General features: G+C 35.6%; 1 protein-coding gene across 1 annotated transcript in view; it reads right to left on the reverse strand.

The window, feature by feature from the left end:
- The window catches only part of ich (zinc finger protein ichor), an 18,908-nt gene extending 8,549 nt beyond the window's left edge, over positions 1–10,359 (reverse strand). The window contains exons 1-2 of the mRNA XM_018507781.1: positions 10,339–10,359; positions 9,052–9,118 (exon numbers count right to left, since the gene is read on the reverse strand). Coding sequence (XP_018363283.1) covers positions 9,052–9,118; positions 10,339–10,359 — 88 coding nt within the window. The remainder of the gene's footprint in view (positions 1–9,051; positions 9,119–10,338) is intronic.
- Between the last annotated feature and the right edge of the window lie 2,221 nt (positions 10,360–12,580).

A 12,580-nucleotide genomic window follows, 5' to 3' on the forward strand; every position in this document is an offset into this window, starting at 1 on the left:
CGGCCGAAGCCTACGCAAATCGACTAGATTTTGCCCGAATGGCTTTCCTTTTCGTTGTGAAAAATGGCGCGTGCGACGCGCGGTTTCCGCGCCGACCCACTTCTGCGCGAGCGACCATGCGTGCGATTTTCCTCGCGATCCCGCGCACGCCCTGGACCCGTCTCGCGTGCGACAATTAGCGAGGCGTCATCATCTTCCATTCTCATCTTTTTGAAATTCCTGCAGCCAAGTGCTTACATTTTCATGCGACTCTATCTCCGCATGTTTATATCGGTACTCCCCGTAATCAAAGTTTCGAGTTACACGTCCTGGTCGCGATTTACTTTTTAAAATTTTAATCAATACTTTAGACTTAAGGCTATGACACGCAAAAAGACTTGAGCAGTGAACGAATAAAGCTAGAAACACGTAGAAAAACGTGCCAGGAGCTCAGCTACAAAGAACAGGCCTTATAACACACAAAAAAAGGTAAGGAGCAGTAAAACATAAGCAGTAAGTGAATTGGCCAGTCACAATAGAGAACGTAAGGCAATAATCTTACGTCTTCTACTATGATTGGTCGATTCGCTTACTGCTTACGTCTTATTGCTTTACGCTTTTAAACGTTCCATGAGCTTAAACATTTTAGGTTTGCTGCTTATGTCTTACTGTCTTTTAAGATATGGCACATAAGCAGTAGCCAATCCAACATGTTGATTTCCTTACTGCTTACGTCTTGCTGTCGTAAGTTTTTTGTGTGCCATGAGACCTGTTCTTTTTAGCTGAACTTCTTGCACGGTTCATCTCCTACCTTATTTCTTCTCACGCTGAAGGGAAGAAGAGAAAAGATGAACCGTGCAAGAAGTTCAGCTAAAAAGGACAGACCTTATAGCCTTTAGATCATGATGTTCCATTAGCCACGATTTTTCCGCACGCGGAGAGGTCGAATCTCCCGCGGTCGGGTCTACATCATCCCGCAGCCAGCCGGAAGAAACGCGGTGTACATCGGCGGCACACTTGTTCGCGCGATGACTATGACTGTATATATTCGCCCGGCTAAACTATATCGGCACGTATACTGGGGAACGGAAGTAGGTCGAGGCACCGTTACTGGGTAGCCGAGAAGCTCGGGAGGCCTACGCAAGACCAGTCAGATTTTGCTAAGCGTTCGCCAGCCGGCCAGCCGCGGCTTTCCTTTTCGTTACGAAAAATGGCGCGTGCGAAACGCGGTTCCTCGTGAATGACCCACATCGGTCCCAAACAAGTCACGCTCCGCGCGAAGACCGTCTTCGTCCTCGCTCGCTCGCTCGCTCGCTCGCCTCCGTCGATGGGCGACCGGTTGGGAACCGCTCGATACCCGTGACCCACACCGTAGCACGCAAAACCAGACGCGACCAAACGTGAAATTCATTTCCATACTTCCGTGTCCGGCTATATGCGGAATGGATCTTTTCGCCTCGTTACGCAGCCGCGACGGACAACGCGTTCATTCGCGTCCCCGATTGATTCATTCAATTCTTTTAAACGTCGTCCTTTTTTAAATAATAAATTCAAATACACAGTCGATACTTTGATCTTTTTTTAATTCGATCAAGACTAAATTATTCCTTTCTAGCAGTAATATTTATTTTTGCTACTTGCATATTGTGTATTTTCTCTTTTCTTAATTATGTAAAAAATAATTTATTATTAATATTTATCATAGTTATTATGTTATATAGATCAACTGAAAAAATCATTATTCAATTATAAAATATCAGCGTTGTGAAGAAAATTTGTAAACAAAAATTACAACTATCAATTAAATGCTAATTAGAAATTGAATTTTGCAATGCAACAATTAAAGGCAAAAACAGCAAAATAAATAAAAATATAAAATACTTGTTTTTCATCTGTGAACGATAGAATATTTTAATTGTAAAACATTAAGTAGAAAACAGACATTTGAGTCAGACATATCGGATATGTCTCGAACGAGATATGCATATCGTTAAAATTGTTATTCAGGAAATCCCATTTACTCATTATCTTATATAACTGCAAGTAAAATCTTTGGTATTCGGTAACCTTTGATATTTCAGGAGGAATGCAAGAGACATTTAATGTATGCACTTGTCGCGATGACTTTCGCGTTAGTTTCTTACAGAAAACAGATAAGTCAAATGAGGGTATTATCTTGTAACTATTTTATAACGGTGTATTAGAGCGCGCTTATATTAAGCTGGTTCATTTGTGACCCCATAAATGCTGATTGCCATTATGTGGGTATATAGGAAATGTTACAAAGATATTGCTACATTTTTCATGGATTCGATTATCGATTATAATAGCTTTCGACACGCGTATGTCTGTATTGACAAAATATGTTTAATGGGATATCCGAATATTATAATCACAGGACATATCCGTCCTAAACTCGATACTCTACTTTTATATTTTTATATTTTTCTAACTTTTGTTATATCGCATGCAAGATAAATGCAAAAATCTTGGAAACTGCATGTATAACTCCTTAATTGATGAAGTGTATTATTGTGTTAATTGATGACTCGTTTATTAATATACACGATCACTAACGCTTAACGAATGATTCAGACATTGTAATGTTCTCCAAAATATCATGATTCATGATTAGATAATAAACATCTTGTAGATAAGATATCGTATATTCGACAATATAGATTGCTAGGACTTCAGGAAAGAACGATATATATTTCTTCAACATTTCTCCATCAATAATATAATTCTCATAATTGAATGATATGATAAACCTAAATTACGGAGAATAATTCTTCATTAATTTTTACTAAAATAAAATTGAAATGAAAAAAATAGCTGAAGAAGAAAAACCGGAGCACGATATTTTTTATATCAAAAGAAAAAACGAGATGAAAAGAAAAAATTGTAACTAAATTCTTATTGCAAATTAATTATTTATTTTATTAGTTATTTGAGTTAAAAGAATTTCTTTAAAACAAGACTCTAGATAGAGAGAGATATAGATAGATAAATATTTAATAGGACTTTAAAATTATTTATTTAGAAATTATGAAGTTGTAGAAGCTATACAGGTTTTAATAAGTAATAATGTTATAGCTCAGTTTCTTTTTTTTCTACATCGCTAAAAAGAACAGTTACATATTTAACATTAATCTTATAATTTTGTGAACAAAATATAAAATAAAATATTCTTTTAATGCTTACTGTGCAATACAGAAGTGGAAACAAACTTTAGAAGCGTCTCAGACATTATTTAAAATTTATTTTAAAATTATCAAATTGGTAAAGTTGACAAAAAAATCTGTTGAAATTAATCTGTTTACGATCAGATTTCAGAGGTAAAAAAATTAATAAAGAGTTAATAAGAAATTAATAAAAAATCCAGGAAATATTGTTAATAGTATTTCAAAATGGATAATATAATTCAGAGAATTCGAAGACTCTCATTGAAAATAATCTCATCGATCGTCGCGTTGAAGCGATGTGTGCTGAGACGAGAATGCGTCTTGACTAGATACATAGATGCGTGCACGAGGCAAGCTGGCACCGCTTCGCCATCGGAGAAAGTGCGACGACCCTTAAGGTAAAGGTTAAAGACGACGAACAGGCAGGATAGTGTTGAGGAAGTGCGCGCACTGGAGAACATTCGCATACCACCACGGTCGAGCCCGAAACAACACTGGTTTGTCGGCATTTCATGGCACTTTCGCCGCAAGGACAAGTCATGTACGCTCCAAGTCCGAGCGCAATATCGGAAAAGATTTCAAAGGCCACAGACTAGTATCGAGCCAATGGACTAAATCTAAAAAATCTAATTTAACGGAGAAATTAAAGCATCTAATTAACATCTATAGAAACTGAGAGTTGTTAATAAATTAATTTCTCGGGAAATTTTTCGGATATTCTTTTTATTTCCGCAGCCCGCGGAGAGTACCGATTTGTACCGCGAATCTAAATATAGATTTTTTAAAAACGCTAAGATAGTAGCTAGATTAAAAAAAAATGTTCAAGTACGAGATTTTTCAGAGTTTTAGAAGACTGAGAATAATTTATTTTAAGAACTCTTATTTTAAGAACACGTAGATCTATACATCTATTCTTATATATATGTATAGGCGATCGTGGAGTGACGACCACACGGATTCGTGCGATCGTAGGACGTCCGTGGACACGACCGTGGGCGATCGCCGCCGGGGTCCCGTACCTACGGACGGCCGTGAGCGACCGTGGATGCGGCTCACGATATAGCTATAGGCTCTACGGAACTGACAAGTCGGAAGACCTCCCCCTACCTCCGATGGAGTACCGGTTAATGTGGTACACTGACCTACTCTCTAGCCACCGCGGCACCAGCGAGGATACCCCACCACTGTTGTTCTGCCGTCCTTCTCTCGCACCCGGCTACTTTTTCTCTCTCTCGTCTTTCCTCTCTCTTTCCTTGTCTCTCTCCCGCATTCCCTTTCCGCTTCTATTTCTCACCATTTCTTTCTCATGTTCCTCCCTCCTCTCTCTCTCTCTCTCTCTCTCTCTCTCTGCCACTCTTTCTCTCTTGCTTTTGTATAATTATCTCGTTTTTCAGCGAAATAATACTGATGAAACAACGTTATTGGCGCGCGATCGATCAAAAAATAACAATGTCTTTATTAATTTCTAATTTCATGTGTTGATTCTCTTCAATATTTTGTAAAACGTTCGATATGCAAAGTAAATAAAAAGAATTTTTAATTAAGTTTTATTGCATTGCTCTAAAAAGGATCTTTATAAATGCGGCAAAAAAAAAGTTATAACAAATATATATCACAACGTTTTATAAAACGTATATATGCAAATTTAATTATATTAACGTGTAGGATTATTTAAGCAAAGAATTGCACACAATATTTTTACAATAGCTTTCAATCATTTAAATAATTTACTATTATTATTAAAATTTATTGAAAGTATTTTTTGTGTGGCACTATTGCCCCTAATGACTCGCGATCCTTCAAATTCCAACCCTAACATCACCAAACGCCTGCAGCAACAATTTGCTTTACAATTTACGACGCAAATGTAGAAAAATAAAGTATATATTCACCATATGTTAAGACATCCTCTGCATTAGCACTCTATTGGTGCCAATGTACAGGATGTCCTAATACTTCGTTTACACTTTAATTTCGTGCCGTAAATCGTAAAGCGTGGATGCTATCTTACAAATTACAGTTGGAATTTAAGAGAGACGATCATGTGCCATTAAATATCGTCAATAAATTTAATAAATTAACAGAAGTATATAACATCAAAATAATATCAATTATAAATTATATTTAAATGAAATTATTTAAATGATAAGGCTTCCAGATAAGCGTATAAATCATTCACAACATTTCGCAACTCTTGTTGTAAACAACAGTATGTAGAATTTTCTGGCGAACACATGGCGAACATATTTTGAAACACTTTACAAATTCAATGGGCAACATAATGAAAAGTAAAGACTTTCTTTTTGCTTCCGTCGAAAATCACAAGTTACAGGAAAATCAAACATGCCTTAATAAACAACGTTGCCCTAACTAATGTTCGAGCTCTGTGTAATGAGCTAACACGATGTCGTAATTTCAGATTCATTCTTCGTTTAAGCAGATTTCGATATTGGAAGAACGAAAAGCTAACATAAAAATGTTCATAAACTTTACGAAGACTACTTTTATCTATCTATTTATTGTGTGGACATTCTTGAATGAAATTTTCATCATTGTCATTCGATGGTCTAGAGATCTTAATTTGAGGGATTAAGCAATTTTAATACTGTCAAAGACAGAAGATGTTCAACAAGTCCATCAATATTCTATAGTATAACTACACGACCATCTCACTATCAGCGATAAACGCCATCGATTCCCCCTACAATATTAATCGAGTGATTCTCGCAAACGTCCCCATCGAAATCGAGCTGTGCGCGAAGAGGAGTCGTTGCATAAAAAGCACGCACCACTAGAAATCGACGACCTGACACTGAGACTGTCCCGAGCCAATCGTAGGTTAGTATCGAGGAGCAACGAACCGCCTTGCGAGATGTCTACAACCTCGAGCAACAAGTCCGGACCCCCCACTATAAGTGAACAAGCAAGGAAGTCGTTCCGGAGAAATTTCACCGCAAACTTAGCAACCTCGTCTTCGTCGTTATCATAGTATACATAATTTACGTTGTCGATACCCTTCTATTTCAAATATTTACTATTTCAAATATTTGTAAGCCAAGTCAGTTTTTGTAAAATGCCAAGAAAATTAAGGAGGAGAACGTAAAGCTATAACCGCGGAAATATATAACTTCTATACGTTATCTTACTTGTATTATCTTTCAATATAACTTGAAAATGAAGAAGTTATATTTAAGGTAACTTTGATTATTTTTAAATAGAAAGATAAGAATTATGAGAATAGAAAGATATAATATTGCGCCATGGAGTTTAATTTGCAGCATAATTTATTCCAATTTGCGATATTATGGGGGGGCTAGCTATATGTATCGCAAATGCAAGATCTAGTGGGAGGGATTACGTTTTTTTTTTAGATATTTCCTTAAGAGAGGAATTCTTTCAATATTTCTATTCGCCAGAATTTTTATTCGCTGTTCTACAGAAAAGATGAAACAGGTACCTTTATCATCAAAGATTTATTGCCTACCCAAAATGGCTTTATTCTATTTACGCGTGCATTATACGTGTTTAAGGACCAGGAAAAATTAACTTACAATGGGATGTTTTTTTCGGTAACGAACATTCCTTTATCCGGAAACGAACATTCCTTTATCCTTTTGTGGTGCATTACGATACATTACTTTTTTCGGAACATTGGATTTCGGGATCTGTTAATAAAATAGGATCTGTTAGAACAAGGGATTGTGCCAGAGTGTATACAATATAAATTGTACAGGAAAAATATTACTTACAATAACTTACAAACAGAAACGTCTTAACAAAAATGTTGGAAAAATCTTAGCAAAAATCCTTTAACCTCTTTCGATTTTATATGAATATGTATAATATCTTTACATATATAATACTATTTTTTAAAGATAATTTAGACAATTTTATAGTCTTAGAAAAATGAACATGTAACAGAAAAAATTAATACAAAAAAAATTGTATATTACAATACAAAAAATTATCATACATAAAATTAATTTTTATTTAAATAAATATAACATAAATAAATATAAATTTTATTTAATTAAAAATTAAATTTTTTAATAAAAATTATATACATATATATGTTTATATGTGTATATATGCATGTGCATATGTATACATGAGTGCTACTTCATTCTTACAACCTGCAATTCAACATGAAATGTTTAGAAAAATTCCACAAATTAATCAAAACATATTATTCCACATACAAGTTTCGTGAGAATTTTCCATCTTGAAAGGATTCTCTAAAGGAGTTTCTTTCGCTTCTAAAATTTCCAAATATGTTGGAATATAAACTTGACCTTGCCTCAACGCGTGGTTTACGATATCGGGAAACGCGATATAGGTTTCGATCGATTCGACGCTGTCGCAAAATTATTGACTCGGCCGCACAGACAGACGACTACTTATCGTGAGTGGCGAACAAAGTTCTATCGTTAGAAAGCGTGGTAATTCGAGTGACGTATGTGGCACAAGAAGTACTAGACGACAAACGATTCGTAAAATCATGGAACTCCACTACGAGGTTTTGTAATATTCCAAAAATTCAAATTCTCTACTTCTAATGAACTTACTAATAACACATATTAGCCAATAATACGAGTTGACCAACAACGTAAATCATTTGTCAAAATCATTTTTTCTGCTAACTCATATAGTTTCTATTAAGTAATCGAACGTGTGATTTCTATGAAATAAGCTAATTATTCTAGCACAAAAATCTTCTTAATAAAAAAATATGAACAATGATTACAAGCCAGTATCAATCGGCAAGTCCATGTAATATAATAGAGTATTCAAATTATTATTAATATAACATAATTCAATCGCAGTATTTATTTACGTATCTATTTCAATTTTATCTTTAAACTAGTTAGACTTTAGAAAAATTTTAAGAAAGATTATATAGAGTTGGAGCAGGAAAAGATGTTCAATATGTTTATGCGACATGATATCCAAAATACATATTTGACTTATGAGTGTTATTAACTCTCACTCGGACCATCTTCAATAAAAAATTAATGAAAATAGCAGTCAAAATTATTTTTAGTATCACTATTTACAATAAATACATCGAAAAACGTATTGATAAAAAATTACTTGAATATTATATCACATAGATATTTGCTCTCGTCGGTCTCTCTCTCTCTCTGCATATATATCTTTGTTTAAATTTTCCTAAAATCCAACTAATTCAATACATATAAATTAAAATAAATATATAAATAATTAAAAATGTATGTATTAAATATAATATGTGCGAGTTTACATGTATACAGATCTTCCTGGATTGTTGATACGACCGACAGTATACAATACAAACAAGACTATCAAAGATGATTTATTTACGAAAGCATAAATATAACTTCTTTATTCTCAAATTTGTTCTCAAAACAATGCTTCGTACAAAATTACTTTATTTTGCATTTTGACTGATCTCTTCGCTATGATCGCACTCTTTTCGGTTGTATCACTACTTTGGAAGCACTCTATATAAAACGTGCATGCTAGATCCTTAGATTTCATGAATATATAAACGCAAAAAAATCGTAAAACCTACGTAAATCGTTTTTCTTCAAACAGATACCCCTAGAGATTCTTAAAAGATTGAACACCGTTTAGACAATTTCTGATTGATTACCATATTTTTCAGGACCTGCTTAAGATAGAATGAGATGCGTGGATATTTCGTTCTATTTTATGCGTAATCTGTCTCATTCTATCTTAAGCAGATCCTGAAAAATATAGCGATACGATGATGTCTAATCTCTCGAGAATCTCTAGTTACCCTTTTTATCGTTTTTTGCACGTTCGCGGCGCATTCTTGCAAATTGAGGATGCACCCTTGTCGAACGAATAAAAAGACACATGTATAAATATTCGGGGTGCAACTTACGTATGAGTAGCTTGGTATCCAGAATGGTTGTTGCTGGGCCTCCTCCGTAGGACCTCCTCTTGTAAATCTATCCAAAGAGCGACGCACACTCTATCACCCGATGGACCGACTTCCCCCCGACAACGGGAATCAAAGCGGGATTTTTAGCACTTTTATCAGACTCGCGCGATTCACCTTTTCACGGTGAAATACCGAAATAAAAACAGGACGTGGCGCGCATTGACAACGGTAATAAAAGGCTCTTTAACACAAACGCGCGAGATACGTGGAATGTACTGGCGACGACCGAATATTGTGCATAGATTCATCAGAATTCATTCGAAAATAATTTCACACCACTCTTTACTCTTCGCTCTTCCTCGTTTCACCGTTCCGCAAACTGCAGATCTCGCTGCAGGTAGACAGACTCGAGCGAAGATCGCCGTAGATCATGAAGAAGGATTCCCGCGCAAAGTCCTTGACCTAGCCCAGGCTCTTCTCCTGTTTCTCTTCGATCTCTGTTGTCCTCGAACTTCATTCATCAGTATTTCCATCGGCTTCATGGACCAACAACACCCGAAGCTTCGTTTCTCGCTGACCTACTTCTCTCTTCTTCAATGCTTATAAACCTCTACTTGTAATTTCCTTATTTATAATTTTGCTTTTAGTTCTGCTAACAATTTAACTTAGTTTTGCTTTTTCTTCCTCTCTATCTTAGCTCTCACAAAAACTTGCGAAGCACTATTAACAGAATCCCATATCATTTAAGTTATATCGATGAATGTCGCTGATCACTCAAAAAGATTTTCGTTCCCGATTCGAATCTTCAACACATTACACTAGTCCATCGAGGCCGTTTCGCGAAAATCAATCGACCGAAATTGCATGATCAATTCACGTGTCCACTATCGCAAGGAGATCCCGTCACACGGAAGTGTTCCTTGCGCGATATGGCGATCGTGGTGCTCGAATACGTCGTAACTATTCCGGGCGCCCTTTCGATGTCACGGAAAGGGTAGGCATCTTGCGGATTCACCGTATTCAACGGTGAACACAAGAACTCGACTAAGTCCCGAAAGTAGATCAAGTAGAAACGTTCTGTCTGACTCGTAAGCCCTTACTGTTGCGGGCCTTACGATAGCGAGCGACTGGGGCCGAGAGGCCTCGTTACAAACCGATCCGGGAGGACGTGGACCCCCCCCTACTCGAGCAACGAGTGTTGTTCCTCCCGCTCTTTCTCACTCTACCAGTCGGCGTTGCTCTTCTTCCGCTATCTACCGATATGCTTTCCACCGCCCCTATACATACCCGTGCTACCCTAAAGGTCATCCCACCACTCCAGAGTGCTGTCAGAATGGAGCGATCTTATAACGGTGCCATCTCTTATTGGACAGCTTCCCCCCCGATCTCGGATATTTGAGGTTCGTTCGGCCCACCAATACATCTTACCTGGACATGTTCAAATTACCTTCTCATCTCTTACAACTCCTGTTACATTCGCTTCTTACATTCTTAACAGAAGCAAACTTACCTTTTCCAAACTTACCTCCTAACTGAGAGAATGTCTCATGTGAGTCATGTGTTGATATTAAAATATCTTAAACTTGTGTCCACGAAAATTTTTTTATATTTATTATTGTTGCTTAAAATTTAATTTTTAATTAGTAATAATAACATTTATTGTATATTTATTATATCAGATAATTTTTTTAAATATAACAACAAAATCAGGAGTCAGAAGTCTTCAGAATTACATCGGGAATATTTTTTATAAAATAAAAATAAAAATTTTTTCAATATTTATTATTGTCGCTTAAAATTTAATTTTTAATTAGTAATAATAACATTTATTGTATATTTATTATATCGGATAATTCTTTTAAGTATAACAACAAAATCAATAAAATATTTATATTTAATTATTTATTAATGGCAAAATTTTTTTAATTAAAAAAAAATTATTTGAAAAACTATAATTAAACATGTAAAAAAATTTAGTGTAACGTTCTTAAGTTTTAACATTTCAATTATTTTAGTCATTCGGCTGGCAGAACTTTGCGCGTAGCAGCGGAATTATTGGGTCGAAAAAATAAGGACGGCTCGCAATGACGATTCGAGCGAATCGATTCGCTTTCGATAGAAGTTTCCTCGTCGTTTTTAAACGTTATTCCACGTTAATAGTAACGAGTAGTAGGTGGACGAGAGCGCTAATCTAAATTCAGAAACAAGGAAATCGACGAGTCCAATTTACGCTGTTTTTCAAGAAGCGATGCAACATGTACGTTAAACGCGTCGTGAATTCGTATTGACCAACGAAGAATTCATTCTCCTTGCGGCGCGTTCGCGTTTTGAGTTTAATTGGCAGAAACGAGATTTCGAAATGTTTCACAGTTACCTTCACTAATAACGCGCGCGATGAGGAAGAGAGGGGCGGTTAACGAAGAAAGAGAATACGAAGAAGCGAGCAGACATGGTGGCGAATGGAACGCACGTCCGGATAAGTCAAACAATAGATATACAAAATTATTATACATTTTTTTGTGATATAACAGAATGAACAGCAAATTGAACTAAATGTAAAATAGATTATACAAGAAATTCTCATATAAATATTGTGCAAAAGATTAAATATATAACGAATTTTTCATTAACATTCAATTTTATTTTATTTCGTACGGAACAAGCATTAATATTGCATAGTCAAAATAAAAAAAAGTATATAATAAACCAAGTAGTGTATAGATTACAAATTAAATAGACTACAAGTTATTAATTGTAATAATCAATTATGATACGAATTTGAGCCGATAAGAATAAATCTAACTAAAGAAGAGAAATCCTATATTCAGTCAAATCAGATTTTAGTCCTTAAATATTTCTATGGGAATTTGTATACATATTTGATTCTGCATATCGTGCGCCAAAATCTTTTTCAGTCTTTTTCAGTCATGAGCAGAGCCAGAGTAGTATAACAATCACTTATTAAATTGTACAAGCAACATAATAATTTTTAAAGCTAATAAGCATCTTTATGAGTATACCAATAAACCGATATTAATAATAAATGTTAAATCTGCGAATAATTCATTATGAAAAATTTGCTTAGTCGGGATTCAATATATATTTAATCATACGTATGATAGACTTATCGAAATTAGTCAAAACTCAAAAACCAATTTAAAACATGCAGCGCTTTATTCATCAGCAAATAATGATTTACCTTCAGTCAATCTTGTTGGCCCTATTTTGGCGCCAAGTTTTGTAAAAACGCGCAGCTCATTGAGGCAACCTTTACGAGCTGCGTACGTTTTTTCTGATAGGACTCAAGAGACTCAGGTAAAGGGATGTTCGTATATACGCTTTCAGCACATACCTCGTCATGGTCTCTTATCGCAGCCATTGAACGCGTTGCGAGTGCGGATCACTCGCGCCGAGGCGCGCGTTGCGTATGATGCATGCAGTTAATTATATTCTTTTCGCCGCTCGCTCGCTCGCTCGCTGTCGCTCTCTTTCTCTTTCTCTTTCTCCATCTTTTTCTCCCGCCAGCTAC

The sequence above is a fragment of the Trachymyrmex cornetzi genome, unplaced genomic scaffold, assembly GCF_001594075.2.
Source record: "Trachymyrmex cornetzi isolate Tcor2-1 unplaced genomic scaffold, Tcor1.1 scaffold248, whole genome shotgun sequence".
Lineage (NCBI taxonomy): Eukaryota > Metazoa > Arthropoda > Insecta > Hymenoptera > Formicidae > Trachymyrmex > Trachymyrmex cornetzi.